At 39.2% G+C, this 26,572-nt stretch overlaps 2 protein-coding genes across 3 annotated transcripts in view; both read left to right on the top strand.

Moving 5' to 3' along the window:
* The window catches only part of tlcd3a (TLC domain containing 3A), a 34,886-nt gene extending 23,363 nt beyond the window's left edge, over positions 1–11,523 (top strand). The window contains exon 5 of the mRNA XM_074611900.1: positions 1,186–11,523. Coding sequence (XP_074468001.1) covers positions 1,186–1,491 — 306 coding nt within the window. The 3' untranslated portion in view covers positions 1,492–11,523. The remainder of the gene's footprint in view (positions 1–1,185) is intronic.
* Positions 11,524–13,235: 1,712 nt separating this feature from the next.
* On the top strand, positions 13,236–26,572 carry LOC141753027 (uncharacterized). 2 transcript variants are annotated; one of them, XM_074611332.1, is made up of 13 exons: positions 13,236–13,350; positions 13,490–14,270; positions 19,472–19,532; positions 19,612–19,713; positions 19,843–20,001; positions 20,103–20,246; positions 21,427–21,741; positions 21,836–21,898; positions 22,045–22,102; positions 22,240–22,365; positions 22,451–22,565; positions 23,975–24,126; positions 26,002–26,572. In XM_074611332.1, the coding sequence occupies exons 2-13, from the start codon at positions 13,764–13,766 to the stop codon at positions 26,126–26,128; spliced, it is 1,929 nt and encodes a 642-aa protein (XP_074467433.1). In that variant the 5' UTR covers positions 13,236–13,350; positions 13,490–13,763; the 3' UTR covers positions 26,129–26,572. The 2 variants fall into 2 exon arrangements, with proteins under 2 accessions (XP_074467433.1, XP_074467434.1); XM_074611333.1 differs by lacking the exon at positions 13,236–13,350 and having other exon boundaries at positions 21,427–21,539; positions 21,576–21,741.

Below are 26,572 nucleotides of genomic sequence, written 5' to 3'. Positions count from 1 at the left end.
AAAGTCATTCCAGATGAACTGAAGGAGGAGGGATTTGTGTGCACAGTAGATCAGTGCCGAGCCAAAGTGAAAAAAACAGCAATATATCAAAGCCTGCGATTCCCTGCATAGAAGTAGCAGCTCTCAAGATGAAAACGATAAATTTACTCCTTCGTACACGCCCCTCAGCAACTTATTTTTTTTTTTATTTGGTATTGAGTTATCGAGTACTGATACCCAGCCCTAGCTTTAGCTAATCACCATGCACATTTTGACATGAGCATGCTAACATGCTTGAATTTACGTGCATGTCTACAGTAAGCATGCTAATGTTAAAGAGGCAATCTTTAAGATTTCAGTCCTGGTTGTTTTAGAATTTCTATTTGAGTGAAAATAATAGAAATGTTCCTCAGAGTTCAGCAGTCTGGAGTCTTACATACATGACTTCAAGTTTTACTTCAATATACCTATTCAGCCAGGCCTTTGATTAACAATGTTTATTATTTTATTCACTTATTTAATTGTATGTAAGTTGTATAATTTTATTCAATTTTATTTTATTAAACACTTATTTTATTGTATTTAAGTTGTATAATTTTATTCCTATTTTATTGTTATTTTATTAGTCACTTATTTATTGTAGGTAAGTTGTACTATTTTATTTTAATAATCATTTATTTTATTGTATGTGTGTTTTTATTCTATTTTATTTCGTTAATCACTTATTTTATTGTCTTTAAGTTTTATAATTTTATTCTATTTTAGTAGTCATTTATTTTATTGTATTTAATTTGTATAATTTTATTATATTTTATTGATTACTTATTTTATTGTATGTAAAAATGTATTCTATTTTCTTTTATTATCCACTTATTGTATTTGAGTTGTACAATTTCATTCTATTTTATTATTTTATTAATCTAGTTTTTACCTCACACTGTTTTACTACTATTACTGTTGATATAGCTTTTATTCTATTTTATTAATTTTTTTTATAATTTTATTGTCTGGCATGCATCGGTCTCAAATTATCAAATTGTTAAATTGCTAGATTGTTTTGTCTTTTCTGTTGTTTTTGCGGTCCACACTTGTTCTGCACTAACCTGTATGAAAAGTGCTATACGTCTTTAAGTGCTTCTTTAAAATGTCCTCACCATCCACGTCCTTTTTTCTATCCCTCCCTCTCTGCTTTTGTCTCCTCTCCAGCTCAGCCTCCAGGACTGCTGGCTGCACAAGGCCAACGGCGGCATGGTGCTGCTCACCTTCTTCATGTGCCGCATCGCCCTCTTCCCTTACATGTACTGGGTGTACGGCCGCCACTACGGCGTCCCGCTCTACAGCGTGCCCTTCCATCTGCCACTGTCCGCCAACCTGGGCAACATTTGCATCCTGGCGCCGCAGGTCTACTGGTTCGTCCTTCTCTGCCGAAAGGGCTACCGTCTTTACCGGCGCAGCCGTATGCCAGACCCGGTTCCTGCGGCCGCTGTCACTGACAATTCTAAGGATGATTGATATCCGGTTCACGATTGCTCGCTCAAGCCGCACACTCAGCTACTAACGCAACTACTTCTGCAAAGGCACTAGTTTGACTTTAACACATTTCAAACCCCACCATTGTACTGTAGTACACCAGGACTGCCTGCTCTTGTCCCACAACTCCTGGGCATTTTCCGCACACTTTAAATCCTCCGTTACAAAATCTGCTGCCTAGGTGGACCTACTCCACCGATCCAGCTCTACTACTGATGATTATTTTTTTTTCTTTTTGGGGATTTTGGCTCTTGCCTGGATCTTATTGAAGTGCTACACTGCGTCTGTCAACATTTACAACACTGAAGAAAGGTTCATGTTTGCTTCACTTTGAGAGTAAAACGTGGAGTAAAAAGCACCAGAAACTGAAGAAGAGCTTCCACGGAGAGACATTATCTTATCTCTTTACTCCTACTGTGTTTACAGCCTCTGCTGACTTGGAAGGTCTGTTACAGTGTTTGTGGCTGTTACGACAGGTTGTATTTATTTTCATGATTTTTGCTGCTGTCGGGATAGTTGCGTTTCCTCTCCCATCCATTCACTAATCACACCGACGAGAAGGTTTAGGAATAGTCGTGTGTGGCAAATTCAGGCAGTATTAGCAGGAATAGTTGTGAGGAATACATGTCACCTCATTCACATTTTAGAGCTACATTTTGTTAACACCCCCGTTAATGTGACTTTTCACCCCTGTTCTTTTTGTTTGTAGTGTCCCATACAGCTTTTTATCTTGGCATCAGTTGCAAATCTGCAGCAACAATCCCATTTCCCTCGCTGTAACACTTTTCACGGCCCTGGCTCGTTTGTTTTCCAGAAGCCATCCCCTTCGACGGGGTATGCTTTTAATTTACTGCTGCACTCATGCTCTAGAAAGCTTTCAGGAATTCAGTTTGGCAATATCCTCCAATGTGGGAGTTGGAGAATGGTGGCACCAACAAGAGATTACCTCAGTTGTGGAAACCATTCTTCATTTTCTCAGTTTTTTTCGTGATATGCATGGCGTAAAACCATTTTATTTTAGCTTGATACAAAGACCTCACCTTTTGAAAAAATTACAACCAGAATGCTCTTAATGTCTAAATATAATAATGTAAAGCCATGATGGGGATAAGATTACAAAATAGGATTTTAACTTCTAGGTGTATATCATTTGCATGTATGAGGGTTTATCACAGAGCAGTGTTAGGTTTCTTGCTACTGAGAGATTCATCTTTTGAATCCACGATCTCCCGTTTAGACGACACTGGAACGTTTGCAGCCGCCATAGAAAAACGCTGATGTAGGGCAGCTTGGGCCGACGCAGTCTTTGAGGTTCACTTAAGGTCAAATGTTAAGGATATTTTCTCCTGTAAGAAGGAGGGTGATGGGGGGACGTGGTGATGCCTAATGTGCGACGAACTCAGGGCCATGGTCAGAGCAATAAGGTGAGCAGAGGCTCGCCAGGGCAAACTTATACAGACGTATAAGTTTCTGAGCAATCAGCCACAAAATTGAAGGATATCAGGAGTGATTATTCCTGATTTATAACATCCAGTAACTGTTTAGGCTCCACAGATTTATATGCACTTGTGTACTTCACACAAGGTTGTATATACTGAATGTTTTTAAAGATATACATTTTAGTTTCATCACAAAAATAGTTTTAAACCTATATCCCGTAATTAGACCTGAGAGGACCATTTTTTGTTTTTATCATGCAAAGCAATTTTTCGTTGTTGTTGCTGGATTCACGGTTGCATAAAGACATTAATCTTAAAGGCATTTATGAGAGAAAAAATCACATGTTTCACATGCATATCAAAGAATACATAGAAGATATTATTTTCATAAGAATGCAGCAGGGTTAGTTTCATACACAGTCTAGACCCTGAGGTTAATTTAACTCTTAATATTCTTGGTCATTCAAGCTTTATAGTGAACTAACTGATTTTAAGTGTGCGTTTATGGCCTTTTTTTAATGTTCAATCTATGCAAAAAGAGGCTGCGGTGCATGTATACAACACTAATGTCATATCGAAATTGATCCACGCCTCCGTTTGTTATTTCTTTGGGACCATACATTTCTTTCTCCTGTACATTTCTTCTGGGACTCCACACTACATCTCATGGTCTTGTGTTGCATTTCAGTTTTTTTTTGCTTGTCTCTTAAATTTACCTCAGTAGTGTTTTGATTAATTTAAATTCATGTAACGCTGAAAAGAAACAGTTTTTGTAGCATACACCGACAAGTTTACAACTGCAGCTCAGTTTTCCTGTTTGGATACTGACTTGTTAGGGCTGTCACTTTTACAAAAAAATCAAGTTTCAACGAATACGAAAATAGTTCGAATTAGAACCGACATGGCTAGCAAGCTTTACAAGTTTTGATAACGTGGCTGTAAGGCAGCAAAAGCCTTACCTTTTATCCACATTTTTTGTAATCTTTGGTTTCGAAATCCAAAATTGTTTCCACGCATGACTTCCTCGATTGGTTTTGTGTCATGATCGCCAGTTTCATCCACTTCATGTTAAAGCGAGCCTTTGTAACATTTGCTGAACAGCGGCTGCTGTGAAGTTTTGGATCATTGTGAATGCTAAAACGTAGTCCGACATGATTACAAGTGGGGAAAAGATATAAAATGAACTCAGAAATGTCAGTTATACGACAATATCTAACTAACGTTTTGTAACATTAAGCTATTAGCAGCTACTGGTCATACCAGACTCCTTTACACATCGGGGCTGTGACGAATAAACAAAAATGAGAAATACTCACCCGCAAATATCATATGCCTAACGCTTTTATTGTGAAAGGTAAGAACGGAAGGAGTGGATGTGGTCTGCTCTGCCTTTGTCAAGGTTGAAAGGAATACAGTTTGCCGTCTTGGTTCGGACTATGGAGCCTCTGTGGTGATGATTTATAAATATAGGCGCATCTCCACCCATTCTGCACAACGTGATTGGTTGATACCTTTATTCGCAGTGTGAAAAATCAACCTTGTTCCTAAAAAAAATACGCTTTTTTGCTGCTCAATATTTGCGTTCTGTGTGAAAGTATACATGACAAAAACAACAGTTTGAAAAAATATATTGACATGCAAACAAAAAAAACAAAATGCCCCTGCTGTGTAAAGGCCTTATAGCTGTAGAAGCAAAGTGCGATATGAATTCAACTTTTCTTTGTTCTTCTTTCATAAGTTACATAGTGTTGCTTTAACGAAGAGACAGTTTATTTTAGAAAGAGTCCCTTGTTGGTGTGCATGGCATGGCCTGTTGAGCTTACTGTGAATTTTTGATTCTGGCAAATCATTACAGATAAAATGTTTTTCCCCATGTTCAAATTTCTAATAAAAAAAAAAAGTGGCAGCCCCGTGACTTGAGGGCTCTTTCAATTTTCAAATTAAAAGAAGTTTTGTCTTTCAAACATCTAGACTGTGTATAAAGATGGACGAAATGACAGCTCCCCAAAAGTGAAGCCAAAACATCTTGATCGCCCCCTGGTGGCTGGCTGCAGTATAGGTCGTAAAGCCCGCCTCCTCCATGTTAGCAGATGGGCCAAAATACAAAGTCAAAGTACACGTCAAATACCGTGGCCGTACTCGGCTCGTGATTGGCTCGGGCGGCACCTCAATACTGCGGCTCCAGCCTCCCGATCACTGCTGTCCAGACTCTGGCTCCAAATTACGTCAGAATCTCAAGATGGCAGCAATCGTATCCAGGATATTTTGGCTTCACTCTGGTACAGCGGGAGGAAATGGAGACGCATCGTCCATCTTTATATACAGTAGAGTTCTACAGGAGTAGAGGAGTCCTAAAACCTGGAAATGAATTAGCATTTTCCGGTTCCCTCGTCTGGAAGTAAATGGGTATAAATCAATACATCGACGTAGTAGATGATTTGTTACACCCCTGTGGGTTCAGCAGTGTTGCTGTGCCCTGTGTGGAGCATCTCATTGTCCTGCACTGCGCTACGGTTAAACCCACTGGTATCCCACGTCGTCTGTTGGGAAACAGCAGTGTTTGGGAAAAGGTGATGAGTCTTCTTGTTGGTAGACGGACAGCCGGTTTGCTGACGAGCAGCATGAGGACGAGGGAGTAAGGGGAGCCGAGCTGCTGAATGATGGGCTTGTTTGTCTCGTTTGGCTGGAGCCCAGCAGAGTGCAGGCCTCCTTTTGTCCGTTGCTGACCAGGCCACTCTTAACTGGAAACATCCCAGGTTCAGTGTGCTGCTTTCAGCCCCAACTCTCCCACTGTACTGGCTGGGCACACACTGTACGATTTCATAGATGTTGTTGTGTACTACCTACTCCTACTGTACGAGTAGGTCGTTTGCGATGTAAAGCCAAAGCTCACGACTTATGTGTTCACACTGTACGGTCCGATCGTCGGCCACGTCAGCTCACACTGTACGTGTAAAATAGAGAAAAAAACACGGCCGATCGGCTCCTGTGGCCCATTCTGGCTGTTGACAGTTGTCAATAAAGATTGGTTTGAAAGCTCCGAGGAAGGTTGCGTTTTTTTGCTAGTGGTGCGGCTCAAAATTCGGGCCAGAAACAGGCTGAAATTGTACAGTGTATGCCCAGCTATACACCCACTTAGTCTCCAGACATGTAGCGGTGTAACTGAAATGGTGGTTACCTCTGACCTCCAAGGCAAAACAGAGCCACAAAAAAAAAGACATTCATAATTTGTTCATCAATTTTATTCCTTACACTTCAGTTTATAATTTATCTAACAGCTTTTCAGAACATTTACTGTATTCAAAACCAATGGTGGTCACTCAAGTCGACCACTTGTATTCTTGTATTTAAGATTTAAAAACTGCAGGTCATTCCTTTTTAAATTGTGTGTCACCTACTTCCTGCTGCTCTCCTTCCATCCCTCAGTCTGTTGGCTGATGTGATGTATCTGCAGTGATAGAAAGCTGCTGAGAGCTGAGCAAACCCTCATCCTCCCTCCTCTCTGCTGCCATCTGTCGTCAGGATTACCTGCTTGTCCACTCAGCAGTTAGGATTAGTTGGCCTATGCGGGCATTTCCCTATTGAAACAATTAACCATTTATTGTTAAGTGTTACTGGATTATTTAAATATGACAATTTTCAACAATTACATTTCTGTCAGAATTTCATTCTTATTTTATCTCGAGGTAGAAAAGCCATTGAAACCGCTTTTATAACATCATGACACAAAACTATTTGAGGCATAGTCGCAGCTCTCACCCTAAAGTTGAGCGTGTTTGTACTTGGCAGAAAATGCCCCTATTGACTTTTACTAGAATCACTATTTAGATTTTCAGAAAGTCATTTTAAACTCCCCTTTGCACAGTACTAGTAGGTCCAAATTTGACCGACAGTTACGGACATCTGTCAAATTTAACAGAGCGTCACGGGAACTGTTAAATGGACCAAATTAAATTTGAGGTTCATTAAGATTTAAATCTCCAGGCTTAGCTTGGAAATCATGGAATAAATATAGAAAAAAAATATAACATTCCACAGTTTTTCAGTAACATTTTCATAAATTTGATCATATTTTTTTTGTTTTGTTTGTTCTTTATTTAACCATTTCTTCTCATTGTGTCCCTCTGGTAATTAAGAAAGCTAAATTACATATTTGTAAGTGTCCAAAATTCAAATGTAATTTCTAAACTTGCAAAATAACACCTATATCGATATTTTAAAAACAACGATTAATTGGTCTGATCTGATCACACTGACCTGACGACATAAATCTTGTAACTTTCATAGCAAAGGCAAGACGAGCCACATTATTTCCATCGCTAGGAGTCTGGATCGCCGCCTCATAAATAAACAGCATCTGATCCTAAATCTGTGAATCCCTCAAGTCAAGAGTTATGAAAGGTTCAAGGCATGCACGGAGTACACATATCTTCACTTGTTAGATTCTTATTAACGAAAGTCTTAAGTGCATCCTCTTTGCTCAGGGTTTGATGAAGTTTGATGAAGTTGTTAACATGTGTGTGTAATAGAAGTTTATTTTAAGATGATGAAACTGAGAGAAAAGATGATCACATCTAGAATGGTATGCTGATTCTTTTCTTAAATGAAGCGTTTTTGTTTTTCCGTGTAGATTTTTATTTCTTGTATTTATGCTTTCTGACATGACGTCAACTTCTTAGGGTTGGTAAACCAAAGATTGTCAGTTAATCAAAGTAACTGTAGTGATATGAAGAGAGAGAACCATTTGCTTCTCGGTGTTTTAGAACATGCTGTAGATGATTTGTCTTAATAGCAAAGTGAACCACTTCTCACTTTAAAAAACACAACTACCCTCCAGACTCACCACCTTTCTTTGGGTCCCAGAGAGTCACCAACTTGTTGGTTTAGTGGAGACTTACCGGTATATTTAAGTCAACTGTATGGGGAAGTGACATGTTAGTCCTACATATTGACCATACTGAAACGTTTCACATTATACAGTAAAAAAAAAACACATGGGGAATGGAAACATGGACACCAAAATGAACATTTGAACCGCGATGGCTCTGCCACACCATCCTAACGCTATTTAGCATAGGCCTACACTATGCGGAGCAATATTCAACCTCTTTGCAAACACTATTTTGAATGAGTGTTCACTCCATGCTAACACTTTAGCATCGTTTTATGTTGAACGATTGTAACATACTAACACTATCTTACGTTGTCGGAACATATCAAGCCCCAAGCTATCACTTAACAGGCTACATGTTGAGTGGTGGTTGACTAAAACTTTATCACAGGCCTTGAGAGTTCACTGCATGCCAACGCTTAAGCATCGTTCTTAATGTTGAACGATTGTAGAGTTCACGCTAACACTTTATCTTACACTGTCGAGCCATATCACGCAAACTTTATCACAAGCCTTGAGAGTTCACTGCATGCTAACGCTTTAGTATCAATGTAGTAGAGTCCATGCAAACACTTTATCTTACACTTACACTACACTTTAGTGCAATATTCAGCCTCTTGCTAACTTTATTTTGAGTGAGGGTTATATCATCTGAAGGTAAATGACATGTATTTTAAATTTTGAGGTGCTGTAAATAGCACAATATTCAACAACCGTGGCTGGTTTTGGTGTCCATGTTCCCGTCATTTAAGCAACCGTGTCTCCCACAAAATGACGTTCCCATACACCTAAACTTGCGAAACCAAAATATGTTTTGAGGGCATTTTCTCCCAGATTAAGGTCGCACTTTTAAACATGTGATTAATGTTGTAAATGGAAACAAAACAAAAACGAGCAACAAAACTACCTAGTTAACGAGTTTAGGCAACAAAACTACTGAGTTAGGCTTAGTAAAATTACTTAAAAACAAAACAAAAACGTAAGAAATGACTACGTTTCACACAGGACACGAACACCGGCCTCTTAGGGAAAGTTCTCGTTATTATTCAATGTTTTTATTTAATGTATTTTCATTCACGGTTGCTCAATATACTACGTCACCCGCAGATTTTCAAAGGTATTTGTGATACGTAAAAGACAAACGTGATCCAGCGACAAAATACGTTTCCTTCCAAACGTAATTGAGAATGCAATTTAGTCGTATGGGAACGTAATGTTTAGGAGACATTTAAGTTGGGAACCCCATTACACTTTTTGCATAATTTGCTGCTTTGTATTCACACACATGGATTCAGGATTGGTCTATCTGTCCTGGGCCGTGCAGGATTTGAACTGGAGGTGGCTATTAGGCATTCCCACAGACGAGGCTGAATGAAGGTTTTTCAAAGCTAGAACGGGTTTAATAGTTGTGGTCTAATGCCACGTTCATGTCATGTTGGATGTAGATACCAGCTAATGGATGGAGAGTAGCTTTTGCATGGTCTTACGCTGGGATCAGACTACACAATAGAGTGCTACAGGAAGTTAGTTAGATGCCTGAAATAAGATCTGTGGTTATCACAGAGATTTTCATGTTTTGTTTTATGATATAAAATACGTCAATAAAAACCCCACTCATGAATTTTGAAGCCTTTATGTGTGTTAAAAAAGGCGGATGCTAACAAGTGGCTAAATAAGCCTACTAAACGCCATCACGCTGACTCGTCTGCTTTTACAACCTCGTTGTGTTTTCTCATGCGATCGTGGTGTTGTTCGTTTATCGCCTAACTTAGCTTTTTACTTTACACTTAAGCCTCTTGCTTACATTATTTTGAGTGAAAGTACATATCACGCCAACGCTTTAGCACATTGAACTAGTGTTTGCAGACCGCATGTAATCTTTTGAGTGATGGCAAACACCACGCTATCCCTTAATGTACGTTGAGTGCTAGTTGAATCCAAGCCATCACACACTGTTAAGTGATAGCAGGCTGCATGATAGGCTATTACTTTAGCATAGGCCTATGCTATGTTGAGCAGTACTTGGCACTTTATATATCGAGTCATCTCACACTTTTAAGTTATTGCCTTGGTGCTAACACTTTAGCGCAGTAATTAGACTTGTTAACTTTCAGAGAGTTCATTTGTGAAGATTTATCTTGCTGAACAAAGCATGTCATAAACATTTGTTCGCCACAAATCTTATTTTCTGCAATAATCCCAAACACAATGGAAAAATGACATTTCCTTTTTGTTGAGGGAACCCAGGGCGATGCTAACTTCCGGGTTGGCGTACAAAAATACGTCAACCCCGGAGCACTCTATAGCCTCGGGAACTAAAAATGAGCCGATCGTTCTTTACCGCCCGTGTAGTGTGTCATAGCATCGTGTAGTGTGTCATAGCATCTCACAATGTACCGATAAATATATTTATTTTTGGCCACCTCTCACCTAGTTTGACAACATTTATGTCCATGCATGTCCATGCACAAAGAAGTGACTTTGATATGAAGGATTTTGTTTTGGTGCCGTCAGGTGGAACATTGAAGTCAGTATCTGGTGCCTCCTTTCCCATCGCCAAGCTGTGACTGAGTGTAGTCTTGACCATCTCAAAAAGGCAGAAATATGGTGTAGTTTGATCCCGGCGTTAGTAACTACAAGTGGAACATGTGCGGGGTTTGCAGCAGAAAACTTAGCTATATCATCTAAAGTGGTGTCTTTAAACACGCAGCAACAATATTTAGTTGTTTGATTTCTTCTGATATGATGTGAATGCGGCATTAGGCTGGTGGTGAACTGCACAAAAAAAATAGACGTTTTATCGTACAGATTTTCGGATTGAGCTTTGATTTTAAGCGAAAACCCAACTTGTGTTGCTGGGACTGATTTTGATCTGTGGAGACGGCGAACCAGATTTTGGTCTCCAGTGGTGCCTTGTGTAAAATCTACTTGTGATAACCCACTTAAGCCAGTGTGAAAGTTGGCAGGCGGTGTTTACAGGTTGTGGCTGTATTTATCGTGTTTATTATCATCATCATCCAAAGGAGTCATTTTCACTGCAATCATCAAGAAAAGTCTCATTGTTTGTTTTAAAAAATCATTCATTTTTTTAACTGGTTGAAACTGTTTGCTCTGCATTTACTGCTAGAATGAGAATAAAACTTGTCCTTTAATTCTGATTAAATTTAAGGCCTATATATTAATATTTTATAGCATTTGATTTATAACATTTAATCGATATTTTCAAGCAAATCCCATAATGTTTTTTTTTTCTATTTGAGGTTGATCCCCTTTAAAGCATAGACATATTGTGAATTTGTTTGCTGTGTTTTATGTTGTTTTTAGACCTTTCATCTGTCTGGATGTGTATGTTTTGGAGATTTGACCTGCTGTCCGTAATATCACTCACAGAGTGTGACTTAAACGCAGCACCTTCACAACCTTTAACACTTCCTGCCCCACATTATTTTTGATAGCATTCTAATTTTTCATACATAAATATATCAGATTTGATGCATCTGTCTTTTTTTTTTTTTGTTCTTTAGCGTGAACTTATTTGAAGGAAATTTCTGAAATCTGAAAAGAGGACTGGACTGTTTTACGAAATAGCTTAAAACTATTGATGTGAGAGGAGTTATGTACTGTAGCTGCAACTTGTGAATTCAGAGCACCCCTTTAAGATTCAATAAATTTGATTTGATAGACTGTTTTGGAACAAGTCTCTGTTTTGTTTGCCTTGTCTTGTAATCTGCATTTGCACACCATCAATAATTGTATTGTTTTGCGGAGGGGGGTTAATTTGTTTTGTTTTGCCCCAATCAGTAGCATGCGTTTCATTTTATTTTAAAGCAGCTATAATCTATATTTTTATAGCAAATGATAAGACTAGAAATGAAAGAGAGAATAAAATCCATCACGAAGGAATTTGAGGATAATTTGCAGCAAGAAACTTATAGAGAAAGAAACCACTGTCATCATCTGTGTCTGCTTTAAATAAAAATAATCTACATTTTCTTCTCACTTCCTCTTTTTTGATCTAGTGTGTACAGTGTCTATGCCTGGTCGTGGTGTTTCTTTGAGCTGTAATGTGGAGTCGTGGCCACCCAGAGGCACTGCCGGCTCAAGCTGACAGACGTGGACGGTGGTGTGTAGTGAAGATCATCCTGCTTCTCTGATTTGTTTATCTGACATTTAATTGATAGTAGTAGAGTTTTTTTAATCACTTTTAGAGCACTATATTTCTTTAAATGTAACTTTCAAATAGAAATAATTACCATAACTTTATTTTTTTAACTTTATTTATATCAGCCAGTACAGCAATGTTTGTGCAAGCTGTTTTACACAAATCTTTAAAAAGTTAAGAGGCAGTTTATGATCCTGAAGGTTTTATATACATATATATAATATATATATATATATATATATTAAATAAATATATATTATTTATATATTTATATATATAATATATATTTTATTTTTATATATATAATATATATATTATATAATATATATATATATCATATAAATATATTTTATTTATATATATGTATATATATTTTTATATATATATATTTTTTATATATATTTATATATACATTTTATATATATATATATATATATATATATTTCAAATTAAACCTAAAATTAACCTAAAAAGTATAGTACCTAAACTCATTCTGTGTCTTTAATCTAAACACTGGAGTAATTTCTAAAAAATAAATAAAATATTAGGTTTTCTCCCTTGTTACTCATCTGGTCTTCCTCTTGTTTAAGTCCCTTTCAGAAGAAAACTGGGTAACACTTCATTTTACAGGTCCGCAAATTTCAGTGATAATTAGCAGGTAACCAAATTACCCCAATATTTACCTCAAAATGTATCAAAAATTACTTTGTTCGGCTGTCTTGACTTGGGACTTGACTCTGGACTTTTATTATTATTATTATTTTATATCTATTATAAACATTATTTAATAATTATATTCCACTTTTTCCCATTTCTATTGATTTTGGTTTTCCACCTCTGATGAAGAGCAGCCGCTTCTCACGCCTAAGGACCCTATTTTAACCATTATATTCTATTTTAGCATATAATTATTAAATAGTGTATAATATAGTAATTTTCGATCAATTTTGAGGTAAATATTGGGATGATTTGTCAGTAATTCCAAAGAAATTTCAAATAGGTTACTTGCTAATTATCACCTAATTACCATGCAATTTGCGGACCTGTAAAATGAAGTGTCCATAATATGTGTTGAAATGGAACTCCAGGAATCTGCTGCCACGCTGTATAGTACCACAGTTTAACCAGCAGCAAATAGACAAAAACATCTGAATAATCCCGGCCCCTCCTCCCCATCTGACCTTTCCCCACCCACTTTTTGTCCCAAAATACAGACACAAACCTGTTGCTCCCCAGCGTAGGAGACATATAGATAGCTTTGACAACACTGGGGGCAGCAGGGGTAAGTATCTAGGAAACACACAGTTAGTAGACGCACCAACACCACTTCAACTGGATCCCTCTGAAAGGTTAGTTCGATCATTCCTCAGTTCCTGCATGCACCGAGAACCCGATCTGCCTGAGCTGTACGTAATCTCTATTCCCAAGATGACATTGTGCGTGAGTTTTCCACCGCTTATAAATAACAACTGCTCTTGCTTTGACCAGATGAGAGGAGGGAGTAAGAGAATACGCACATTGAGAGAAGTCCTCAATGGAGCTTGATGGGACTTTAATGAGTCGCCGCCGAGGGGTCGTGCTGCAACAAGTCATCCTTTAAAAAAACCTTTTGCATCTTGGCTGAAATATTGGCATGGAACACCACTCAGAACATTTCATTTTAAGGAATCAGAGAACGAACTAAAGAAAGACTCCTGAGCTCCGTACCGACCACCCCAGTACTCAAAAGACTTGAATCTCAGGGGTGGTGAGGGTCACTACCATGGATGAAGTCGCACATGGTGCTCAGGAGGCAATGGTGAGTGAGGCTCTTGTTGAGTTTAGGTCCACGTTGCATTCAGCCGTGAGGGAGATGCACGTGGACGTAAGTGCTTTCAAGCAGCGCATAGAGCAGAAGATCGAGGTGCTGAGCATCTCCAACGGACCCCTGGCCGAGGCCGTGACCAGGCTGCAGGAGGAGAACCTGCAGCTCAGGGCCAAGCTGGAGGCCCTCGGCCGCCTGGTGGAGGGTCTCGCCGGGGTAAAGCTGGAGAGGAGTGCTGCTGAAGTGAAGGTGAAGGAAAGTGTAGAGAATGGACAGGCAGAAGGAGAGCAGAGAGGTCTGGTTTACTCAGAGAGCAGCCAGTCTACATCCACATACTGTGAAACATCAGGATCAACTGGAGGATCGAGCCATGCTGCTGCTGCTGCTGCTGCTGCTGCTGCTGCTGCTCCCTGCAACACCCCAGCTCCTCCTCCATGGAGAGCAAAGAGACATGCTGAAAGTAACGTGAGTTCTTTTACAGTTTACAGAATAAAGAATATTGCAGTAGGGCTGTCAATCGATTCAAATATTACATTCTTTATCTGTTCAAAATGTACCTTAAAGGGAGATTTGTCAAGTATTAAATACTCTAATCAACATGGGAGTGGGCAAATATGCTGTTTTATGTAAACGTATGTATATATTTATTATTGGAAAACAATTAACAACACAAAACAATGACAAAGCTTGTCCAGAAACCCTCACAGGTACTGCATTTAGCATAAAACAATATGCTCAAATCATAACATGGCAAACTGCAGCCCAACAGCTGTCAGTGTGTCAGTGTGCTGCCTTGACTATGACTTGCCCCAAACTGCATGTGATTATTATAAAGTGGGCATGTCTGTAAAGGGGAGACTCGTGGGTATGCATAGAACCCATTTACATTCACATATCTTGAGGTCAGAGGTCAAGGGACCCCTTTGAAAATGGCCATGACAGTTTTTGCTCTACAAAATTTAGTGTAACTTTGGAGCGTTATTTAGCCTCCTTTGTGACAAGCTGGTATGACATGATTATTTTTAATGAATTCTTTAGGTTTTTCTAGTTTCATATGATGACTGTATCTTCATTCTAGCTTTAAAGAATGTCAGAAAAATATCCAAAAAATGTCTGAAAAAAGTTCGAAAAATGTCCAAAAGCCTGTTACAATGCATTAAAGAAATTTGTGGATTTGTGTTAACGCCACTAATATATATCATTATATCATATCATTATTTTCAATTAATTAGCATTATAAACCATTATAAGCATTATAAACCTTGAATATTCAAATATAACCATTACCATTACAGGGTGCTATCCTTACATTGACCCAACCCCACTACACACACATGCTTACACACTAACATGTACACCCCCCCCCCCCCCCCCCCCCCAGGACAGCAGGTCCTCCAAAGGGCACATGTATTTTGGGGTCTGTGATTTGGGACTGAGCTGCAGCTCTTTGGAGCCCATACCGGCTTAGTTCATGTTGAAAGTGAATTCAGATCCACAGTCGGGGACCAGTATATTACACATCATGCTTCTACCAGTGCTTGCAGTTACACATATTCTGTTCTTATGACGTCAGGTACAAAATAAATCCCCGTCCCCTAATCGCTCAGGAATCTTGTTTCCCAGCCAATCCGGGTCTCAAATCTCCTAACGGAAAGTTGAATTGCGTCTACGTCCCGGTCAATAATACCCCCCGCCGACACCCTGAGAGGAAGAACCAGCTGTCCTGTCGAAAACGAATACCCTGCGAGCATTCCTCTCCGCTGAAATCACCTGGTCCTCTCCGACCCGTCGTGACGTACCACACTTCAACCCCCCAGTACCAAGATAGCCCTCTGATTCATCACTCAATACTCTGCTCTATCGGTTCAAATTTGTACGACGGTGTTTTAAGGCCTTTGTAGGTAAAATAATAATAATTACGGAGCTGAGAGAGGGGGGTAATATTCCAAAGTAAACTGAGTTTTTAAAAATCTGCACTTCAGTAAGCGTTTTCAAAAATATCCGTTTTTGTGACCCCAACCTCTGTTTGCGTGTGGACGAGAGGCCAAAACGTAGAGGATATACGTGAAGACAGGGCCTAAAGTCAAAAATAAAAAATCACAAATTTGCGAGATTATAAAGTCATAAATTTACAAGGAAAAAACATATAGTGGAGTGCAAAAATGTGGTAATGAAAAATAGTGGGTGTTTTTTTTGTTGAGGAACCACATCGCTTCAGTTTGCAATTCTTGTGTCTAGGGATGCACCGATACCGATACCAGTATCGGGTCCGTTACTGTGCTCATGTACTCGTATTTGTACTTGCAAAATGGCTCCGATACAACGGGATTCCACCTCAGCCAGCGCGCACCGGCCCTCGCTTTCATTGCGCCACGGGGTTTTGCTTGCACCCTCTGACTCGTGCGTGCGTTAGACTCCTTGGTGCGTGTTTCAAGACGGGTCGGGTAGGTTGCCAACATCGCTGCAGACCCCTGGCGCCTTTTACGTGAGCCGGGCCCCGATCTGGCGGCACGACGCGGTCGGGGCGCACTGAGGACAGTCCGCCCCGGTCGACAGTCGCACCGGGAGCAGAGGGGCGTCCCCGGCGGGGAGAGAGGGTGCAGCGAGCCCTTTGTCCACGGTGCGGCGAGGTCCGGGCGGAGAGCGCTGTAAAGCTGCGGCCGCAAGCAACCTCCGCCCCGAGCCTTTCCAAGCCAACCTACAGCTGGTCGCGGCGCACCGCCTCATATGCGGGACTCTCCAGCTGGCTGTTAATGAGGGTCTTTTGGCCTAGAGACATACTCGTACTCAAATGGAGTACGCAAATGTAAGTACTTGTACTTGTACTCGGTCTGAAAAAAAGTGGTATCGGTGCATCCCTAGTTGTGTCCAACAACTTTTGTAACTTTCCAAAGCCGACAATCTGACAAGCGCGAGTGAAAAAGTAGACATGACTGAAACTTCTCCAGTCTCGCCATGAATGCCTTCGAGGAGAGACTGTCTTCATGTCATACTAGCTTGTCGGGAAGGAGGCTAAATAACGCTTCAAACTTGCGCTAAATTTTGTCAAGGAAAAACTGTCGGCCATTTTCAAAGGGGTCCCTTGACCTCTGACCTCCAGATATGTGAATGAAAATGGGTTCTATGGGTAGCCACGAGTCTCCCCTTTACAGACATGCCCACTTTATGATAATAACATGCAGTTTGGGGCAAGTCATAGTCAAGTCAGCACACTGACACACTGACAGCTGTTGTTGCCTGTTTGGCTGCAGTTTGCCATGTTATGATTTGAGCATATTGTTTTATGTTAAATGCAGTACCTGTGAGGGTTTCTGGACAATATCTGTCATTGTTTTGTGTTGTTAATTGATTTCCAGTAATTAATATATACGTACATTTACATAAAGCAGCATATTTGCCCACTCCCATGTTGATAAGAGTATTAAATACTTTACAAATCTCCCTTTAAGATACATTTTTAACAGATAAAAAACGGGATTAATTTGCAATTAATTGTCATTAAATCATGCGATTAATCCCGATTAAATATCTGAATCGATTGACAGCCCTAGTTTCATTTCATTGTGGCTTTAACAGTCAGGATTATCAGTCAATGGTGTGTGTTTGTCAGTACCCAACCAAAGAATGTTTGCATGTTTCTAAGAAGTGATGTGGAGCTCAGGCCAGCAGAGGTTGAAAGGATTTACGGGGTCAGACAGTCGGACTGTGATATCCTACAGGAGCTATTGTGGAGCCCCCAGATCACCGTGGTGCTAATCCCCCTCCTGACGACCAGTTGACGGGCGGGCTGATATGGCTCTATTGCGTGGCTGCCAGACCACTGTGTGTCTCTGGAAAACAAAAGGCAGTGGGGGTGGGGGGGGGGGGGTTAGAGAAGGGGCAAATACAGGCCAAGCTGATATACTCAAACTGCTCCGGCTATAACTCCCCGATTTCCAAAGCATCCATTTGGGGCTATATTGGGATGTAAGAAGAGTGCAGCGGAAACTCTTGCAAAGAGACTGATTGCAAAATCTAAAATAGCTTCTCGGTGGGAACATGGGTTTGTTGGCCACACAGCTGTCATTAAAGGAGAAGCTTTCAGCTGTTAACAGCTGAAGATCACACTTTCAGAGAAGTGAGCACACACACACCCACACCCACTCACACACACAGATTTACCACTGAGGATAAAGGCCTGAAATTAATTTTAGCTCCACAGCAGTCTGACAGACAAAAGAACAATCAGTGTGAGTGATGTTGCTGAGACAAATGTATAAATAGACACAGACACAGTTAGCGGCATGTCTTACACAACTTATTTACCTTCCTGAGGTAACGGCTGGCAAAGGAAATTACAGCTACAACGATTAATTGATTAATAAATCACCAACTATTTTGATAATTGATTAAACGGTTTGACTCATTTCCTAGGAAAAAAGGGTCAAAATTCTCTGATTTCAGCTTCTTAAAGGTGAAATGCAGTACCTGTGAGGATTTCTGAACAATATTTATCATTGTTTTGTGTTGTTAATTGATTTCCAATAATAAAGCCCACTCCCATGTTGATAAGAGTATTAAATACTTGACAAATCTCCCTTTTACGGTACATTTTGAACAGATAGATGTGGGATTATTTTATGATTAATCGCGATTAAATATTTTAATCGACTGACAGCCCTAGTTTTGATAGATAAGGTGTCTTGTCTGTTGTCTGGTCAAGATTTTTAGCTCTAGCTTTAAAGAATGTCCGATAAAAGCATGTAAAGTGTCTGAAATGTCAAAAAATGTCAGAAAAATGTCTGGAAAAAAATCCAAACAATGTAGGAAAAATGTTTCAAAAATATCAAAAAAATGTCATAAAAAAGTCTGAAAATGTCAAAAAAATGTCTGAAAAATATCCGAAAAAAAAGTGAAAAAGATTTCTAAAAAAATATCTGAAAAAAGTCTAAAAAATATCAGAAAAATCTGAGAAATGAATTCTGAAAAAATAAAAAAAATAAATGTCAGAAAAAAATCTGAGAAATGTCAAATAATTCTGAAAAATATCAGAAAAATGTCAGAAAAAAAGTCTGAAAAATGTCCAAAAAATGTCTGAAAAATATCAGAAAAATGTCTGAAAAAAAGTTTGAAAAATATCAGAAAAAATGTCAGAAAAAAAGTCTGAACAATGTCCGAAAAATGTCAGAAAAATATCCAAAATGTCTGAAAAAAAAGTCCGAAAAATTTCTCAAAGATATCCGAAAAAAGTCTGCAAAAAAATCCGAAAAATCTAAAAACAAATATCAGAAAACAAGTCTGGAAAAAGTCTAAAAAATATCAGAAAATATATCAGAAAAAAAGTAAAAAAAATCTAAAAAAGAAACAAAGTATGAAAAATGTTAGAAAAATGGCCAGTTTGGAGCAATATTCTAATCCTCCTCCTCGACAAGCTATTAGCTTTAAAACTGAGTCCATTACAAACTTAAAAATTACAAGTTGTGTTAATGCGTTAAAGAAATTAGTGGCGTTAAAACAAATTTGGGTTAACGCGTTATTGACATACAGTAAGTGTTCATAAGTCTTCATAAGTGGATATCACATCAGGCTATGGATAGATAGAGGGCCCTCTACCAGTTTGTGGATGTAACAGTTTTATTCCTGAAAAGATAACTAATATAATTGTATGTTTCTTGTCTTTACTGAAGGGCGCTGATGCAAAAGGAGAGAAGAATGTTGCCACGAAAGCACAAGAGAACGGGAACCCAGGTAGGCTGGTAATCTGAGTGAGTTCCACACAGGTAACCTGATGAGCTGACTTCACCTTCGGTTATGTTTGTCTCCTCAGAAAGCCGCCACCTGACCCTCAGCACCATCACGAAGTCAAGCACAGAGTCTTCTTCCATAACTAACTCTCTTCAGTTGACCGTGGAAACCACCAACATGCCTGGTCAGTTGATTCCTCCACATGTTTTACAAGTTTAGGCGGCTTTATCGGAACGAGTTTAAGGGTGCGTTCATACCTGATCGTTTTGGTCTGTTTTAATGAATGTATTCAGTGGATCTTCTTTCCTTCCAGACCATGAAGAACCAGGTCTTCTGACCAAACCCCATCAGCCCCTCACTGCAGTGATGAGACCCAGCTCCGAAGCTCCAATCATCCCTCTGTCTGCTGCCTCAGCAGCCAGAGCAACAAGAGAAAATCTAGTAAAACCAGTAGAGTCTGCTGCTAAATGTGGTGAGAGAGAAGCCTATATCTGTCTCTGTCTGAATCTGTTCTGTCAGTGTAACCAAACTCATTACTCAAAATCTCAACTATTCAGATTCTCTGTTTTTCAGACGCTGGTGAACCCCGGCCCCATCTCCCTGTCACTGCCATGACAACCAAACCCAGTCCAGAAGGTCTGGTCGCCACCAAACCTGCCCAGTCTCCAGCATCGGTGCCTAAAGCAGCCGGTCTTCCTACAGCGGAGGCTCCAACAGGTGAATATAAGAGGCCAGTTAGTGGCTCATTTACATAATAACACTACAGACTATGGAGATGCAATAATGGGATTTGGATTTTTTAACTACTTAGAACACCATAGCAACACCTGTGGTAGTATGTAGTAGTGGTAGAATGTTGTACGTTTACTCAAGTGTAGTCGTTACACGTCTCTCTGTGGTTTTGTGTTTCTTTGTAGTCATTTTGTGTCTCTTTGTGGTCGTTTTGTGTCTGTTAATGGTCACTTTGTAGTCGTTCTGTATCTCTTTGTAGTTGTTTTGAGTTCTTTGTGGTCATTCGTGTCTCTTTGTAGTCTTTTTTTTGTGTCACTTAGTGGTCATGTTGTGTCTCTTTGTGGTCGTTTTGTGTCTGTTAATGGTCACTTTGTCTCTTTGTAGTTGTTCTGTGTATCTTTGTAGTCGTTTGTGCCTCTTTGTGGCTGTTTTGTGTCTCTTAGTGATTGTTTTGTGTCTCTTTGTGGTTGTTTTGTGTCTCTTTGTGGTTATTTTGTGTCTTTGTGGTAATTTTTTGTCTCTTTGTAGTCGTTTTGTGCCTCTTTGTGGCTGTTTTGTGTCTCTTTGTAGTCGTTTTGTGTCTCTTTGCGGTCGTTTTGTGTCTCTTAGTGATTGTTTTGTGTCTCTTAGTGATTGTTTTGTGTCTCTTTGTGGTTGTTTTGTGTCTTTTTGTGGTCATTTTGTGTCTTTGTGGTCATTTTTTGTCTCTTTGTAGTCGTTTTGTGCCTCTTTGTGGCTGTTTTGTGTCTCTTTGTAGTCGTTTTGTGTCTCTTTGTGGCTGTTTTGTGTCTCTTTGTAGTCGTTTTGTGTCTCTTTGCGGTCATTTTGTGTCTCTTAGTGATTGTTTTGTGTCTCTTTGTGGTTGTTTTGTGTCTCTTTGTGGTTGTTTTGTGTCTCTTTGTAGTCGTTTTGTGTCTCTTTGTGGTCGTTTTGTGTCTCTTAGTGATTGTTTTGTGTCTCTTTGTGGTTGTTTTGTGTCTCTTTGTGTTTGTTTTGTGACTCTTTGTAGTCGTTCTGTGTCTCTTTGTGGTCGTTTTGTGTCTCTTTGTGGTCATTTTGTGTCTCTTTGTGATTGTTTTTACTTTAGTTACAACATTTTTACTTTCAGGCTTGTATTTTCACTCCATTTATTCCTGATTCTTCTATTCCATCTTCACTTGTGCAGGTATGGCTGGAACAAAGGAGCTGATGTCCCAGGTATCCCAGGTTTCCCAGGTGTCCCAGGTATCCCAGGTATCCCAGGTATCCCAGGTTTCCCAGGTGTCCCAGGTATCCCAGGTTTCCAAGGTATCACAGGTTTCCCAGGTATCCCAGGTATCCCAGGAGCAGTCAGTCTCTGTATCTCAGGGTTTGGTCCGTCATTCTCAGACAGCGGTGACCAAAAGCAGCTCTGAGACTTCTGCTGTAACAGCTTCGTCCTCAAGTCTTTCAGCATCACAGGACTCTACATTAAAACCTGGAGAATACCCCTTTAAGAGAGGTGAGTTCAACCGGGGATCTGTCTCTCAAATAAAGATTTCTTTCTTTTCTGTTTTCCTACATTTTGTTGTTTTTGTCTCACCTCATCTATTCAGTGCCGATTCTCAAGACACCCAGTCCCAGTCTGAAGAGAAGTGTGAGCTTTCCTCAGCCTGCAGGTAAAACATAGGAAACCCTCATTGGTCCTGTTTATAACAGTACGCATTTGTTGTTGTTGTTTTATTTATTTTTTTGTTTGTTTTTGTCTCTTTTTAATATATGTCATGCCATCTCTCTTGTTCACTCTGACTTTCTGTCTCTGCAGAAAAATTGCTTCCCTCCAAATCAATCATAAAATCTGGTTTCTCACCTAGTTTGGACAAGTAAGTCATGACCGTGAGTCGTGTTTTGTAACATGAAGCAAAACTCACTGTTGATTGCTTTTAGATGGATGTGGTGTTTTGTACATTTACAGCCTATTGACAGTCCAAATGTAAATGTATCCACTGTTTCTCCACAGGAAAGCGAACAAGGTCGGGGGCGTTGAGTTTAAAGAGGATTTGATGAAATCACAAACGCTTTCACGCTCCAACGGGGCTCAGGCCAAGCGAGCTCTCTTTGAGAGGATGAACTCTGAGCCTATAAAGTAAGTGTATTTAAAATACTCTCCATTTCCTCTTAATCCATATCTATCAATGCCGTGTCGTCATAGTTGTATTTCTTCTGAGCAGACCAAAAGACTCCAAACCTAAACTGAAGCGCGCTCAGAGTTTTGGGGCGTCCAGCGCCAGCGGCATAAAACAGATTCTGCTGGAGTGGTGCCGCTCAAAAACCATTGGCTATCAGGTATGACTCTTCAATCAATCATATCATACTGTACGCATATTCACCAATTAACATTCTTTATTACACGGCTTTGTTGAATACTTGATTCTAATTTCTTTATAACAGATCGTTAACACAATGTAAAACAGACCGTTGCTATGTGTAACAGATCGTTGCTATGTGTAACAGACTGTTGCTATGTGTAACAGATCGTTGCTATGTGTAACAGACTGTTGCTATGTGTAACAGACCATTGCTATGTGTAACAGATCGTTGCTATGTGTAACAGACTGTTGCTATGTGTAACAGATCGTTGCTATGTGTAACAGACTGTTGCTATGTGTAACAGACCATTGCTATGTGTAACAGACTGTTGCTATGTGTAACAGACCGTTGCTATGTATAACAGACCACTGCTATGTGTAACAGACCGTTGCTATGTAATACAGACTGTTGCTATGTGTAACAGACCGTTGCTATGTATAACAGACCGTTGCTATGTGTAACAGACCGTTGCTATGTGTACAGACCGTTACTATATGTAACAGACAGTTGCTATGTATAACAGACCGTTGCTATGTATAACAGACCGTTGCTATGTGTAACAGACCGTTGCTATGTGTACAGACCGTTACTATATGTAACAGACAGTTGCTATGTATAACAGACCGTTGCTATGTGTAACAGACCATTGCTATGTGTAACAAACCGTTGCTCTGTGTAACAGACCGTTGCTATTTCTAACAGACCGTTGCGATGTGTAACAGACCTTTGCTATGTATAACAGACCGTTGCTATGTGTAACAGACAGTTGCTATGTGTAACAGACCGTTACGATGTGTAACAGACCTTTGCTATGTATGTATAACAGACCGTTGCTATGTCTAACAGACCGTTGCTATGTATAACAGACGTTGCTATCCGTTGCTATGTCTAACAGACCGTTGCTATGTATAACAGACCGTTGCTATCCGTTGCTATGTATAACAGACCGTTGCTATGTATAACAGAACGTTGCTATGTAATACAGACTGTTGCTATGTAATACAGACTGTTGCTATGTGTAACAGACCGTTGCTATGTGTAACAGACCGTTGCTATGTGTAACAGACCGTTGCTATGTATAACAGACCGTTTCTATCCGTTGCTATGTATAACAGACCGTTGCTATGTAATACAGACTGTTGCTATGTGTAACAGACCGTTGCTATGTGTAACAGACCGTTGCTATGTATAACAGACCGTTGCTATGTATATATACTGTAATAATGTATATATATATCTATATTAGCTTTAAGACGCTTCTCTCTTATCTCACACTGGACTGCTATTTTATCGAGAAATACAAAATAAGTGCAGCTCAATAACTGCATGAAAATAAGATACATGAAAGATTTAATGTGTTTAACGCGTCACCATCTCTCTCTCAGAACATCGATATCCAGAACTTCTCGTCCAGCTGGAGTGACGGGATGGCTTTCTGTGCTCTGGTTCACTCCTTCTTCCCTCTGGACTTTGATTACAACACGCTGGACGCGACTAAGCGCAAACACAACCTGCAGCTGGCCTTCACCACCGCAGAGTAAGCTGGATAACACTGACTGAGTGAGGCTGTGAGTGAGTGAGCGTAGTCTGATTACACTGAAGCACTAAAATTAGAGGTATTCTAACCTCGGTGATGTTTTAAAATAAGTTCAAAAGGTGCTAGGGCTTGACACTCACTGAAGTGTCTAGCCATGATGGGGCAATTCCTAATTCTAATAACATATTTATGCTCGGTTAGGCGATCCCTCAGACGTCTTTTAATACAGTCTATATGTAGATAAATATAACGTGTTAAGTAGTGAGCTTTAGAGGAGCTAGTAGGAGGATTTTATTACGTTCGCACAGAGCCGGGCTAGCTGTTCCCACCTGTTCCCAGTTTTTGTGCTAAGCTAAGCACAGATATATGAGTGATATCAAATCTCTCATCTAACTCTCTCCCAAGAAAGCAACCCATTTCATATCTTGAGGTCAGAGGTCACGGGACCCCTTTGAAAATGGCCATGACAGTTTTTTCTCGCCAAAATTGAGTGTAAGTTTGGAGCGTTATTTAACCTCCTTCCTGACAAGCTAGCATGACATGGTTGGTACCAATGGATTAGTTTCATATGATACCAGTATCTTCACTCTTTTACGCTTTAAAGAATATCCGAAAAATTTCAGAAAAAAAAAGTCCGAAAAATAGTTTAAAAAATGTAAAATAAAATGTTCGAAAAAATATTAAAAAAATGTCCAAGAAATATCCAGAAAAAGACCAAAAAAAGTCAGAAAGATTTCAGAAAAGTGTCAGAAAAAATGTCAGATAAATGTTAGAAAAAAATTCCGAAAAATATCCCAAAATTATCAGAATAATGTCTGAAAAATGTCTTAGGTTTTGTAGTGTCATATGATACCAGTATCTTCACTCTTTCACGCTTTAAAGAATATCCGCAAAAATGTCAGAAAAAAAGTCCGAAAATTTTTTGAAAAATTTCTGAAAAATATCCAAAACATTCTGAAAAATGTCAACAAATATTCGAAAAATAAAAATAAAAAAGTAAAAAAAATGTCCAAAAAATATACAGAAAAAGACCGAAAGAAAGTCAGAAAAATATCAAAAAAATATCAAAAACATTCTGAAAAATGTCGACAAATATTTGAAAATTAAAAATAACAAAGTCAAAAAAATGTCCGAAAAATTCCGAAAAATATCCCAAAAATGTTAGAATAATTTTTGAAAACTGTCTGTTTGGAGCATTATTTATCTTCCTTTTTGACAAGCTATAGTAGAACATGTTGGTATGAATGGATTCTTTCGGTTTTTCTAGTTTCATATGATACAAGTATCTTAACTCTTTAAAGAATATCCGAAAAATGTCTGAAAAAATGTCAGAAAAATATCCCAAAAATTCTGAAAAATGTTCGGAAAATATTTTTTTTAAAAGTCAAAAAAATGTCTGAAAAATGACAAAAATATCCAGAAAGAGACCTAAAAAAAAGTCAGGAAAATGTTTGAAAAATATCCCAAAAAATGTCAAAATAATGAACGAAAAATGTCTGTTTGGAGCATTATTTATTTTCCTTCTTGACAAGCTATAGTATGACATGTTTGGTACCAATGGATCCTTAAGGTTTTTCTAGTTTCATATGATACCAGTATCTTCACTCTAGCTTTTAAACTGAGCCCACTACAACCTCAAAATCGCAAGTTGTGTTAATGCGTTAAAGAACATAGTGGCGTTAAAACTGACTTGTTGTTATTGTTGTGTTAACTTTGACAGCCCATATATGAACCGAAAGACTTCTCAAACCCAAACAGAAAGAGTTCTGCACTTTGAATGATAACTTCATGTCAGCATTTCTGTTGTCTTTCAGTTTTAAACAGATAAATCTGTTTATTCATCTTCACACCCGTGACTATGCTTCTACGTTTCAGGGAGCAGGCCGACTGCCTCCGTCTGATCGAGGTGGAGGACATGATGGAGATGGGGGACAAGCCAGACCCCATGTGTGTGTTTACGTACGTCCAGTCGCTCTACAGCCACCTGAAGAAGTTTGAGTAACTCTGTATCAGAGTAGATTATAAAGCTAAAGAGATGTTATTAACCACAGAACACTTTGAATGAGCCCAAAACTGGCCTCTAATAGGAAACCATTGTTGTTTGAATCACAGACTTTAGTGTTTTCAGTTTTATACTGTATGTGTGCATTCACCAGTTTCCTTTAGAGTTTATAGAGGACTGACACTGATTCTTAAATTCTTATGACATGTATGGTGGTGTGTGTGTGTGGCTCTGATGTAGCTGCGTTTACAAGAGGGAGGTTGGTTTTTATGTAGTTCTCAAATCAAAGAAGGGAAGATTAATAATAGTTTGTAATAGCTGCTGTTGATCAATCAGTGTTTGGCTACAAGAGTAATGAACCAGCGCAGAGATGCTCCAGTAACAATGAATTGGAGTCTTGTCTGAGTCTTGCAACGTGGTGAAATAAAGCAATTTTATAATATT

This window comes from Sebastes fasciatus, chromosome 16 (assembly GCF_043250625.1).
Source record: "Sebastes fasciatus isolate fSebFas1 chromosome 16, fSebFas1.pri, whole genome shotgun sequence".
NCBI lineage: Eukaryota > Metazoa > Chordata > Actinopteri > Perciformes > Sebastidae > Sebastes > Sebastes fasciatus.
The sequence above is the reverse complement of the archived record's forward strand: the minus strand, read 5'-3'. Positions and strand labels throughout refer to the sequence as shown.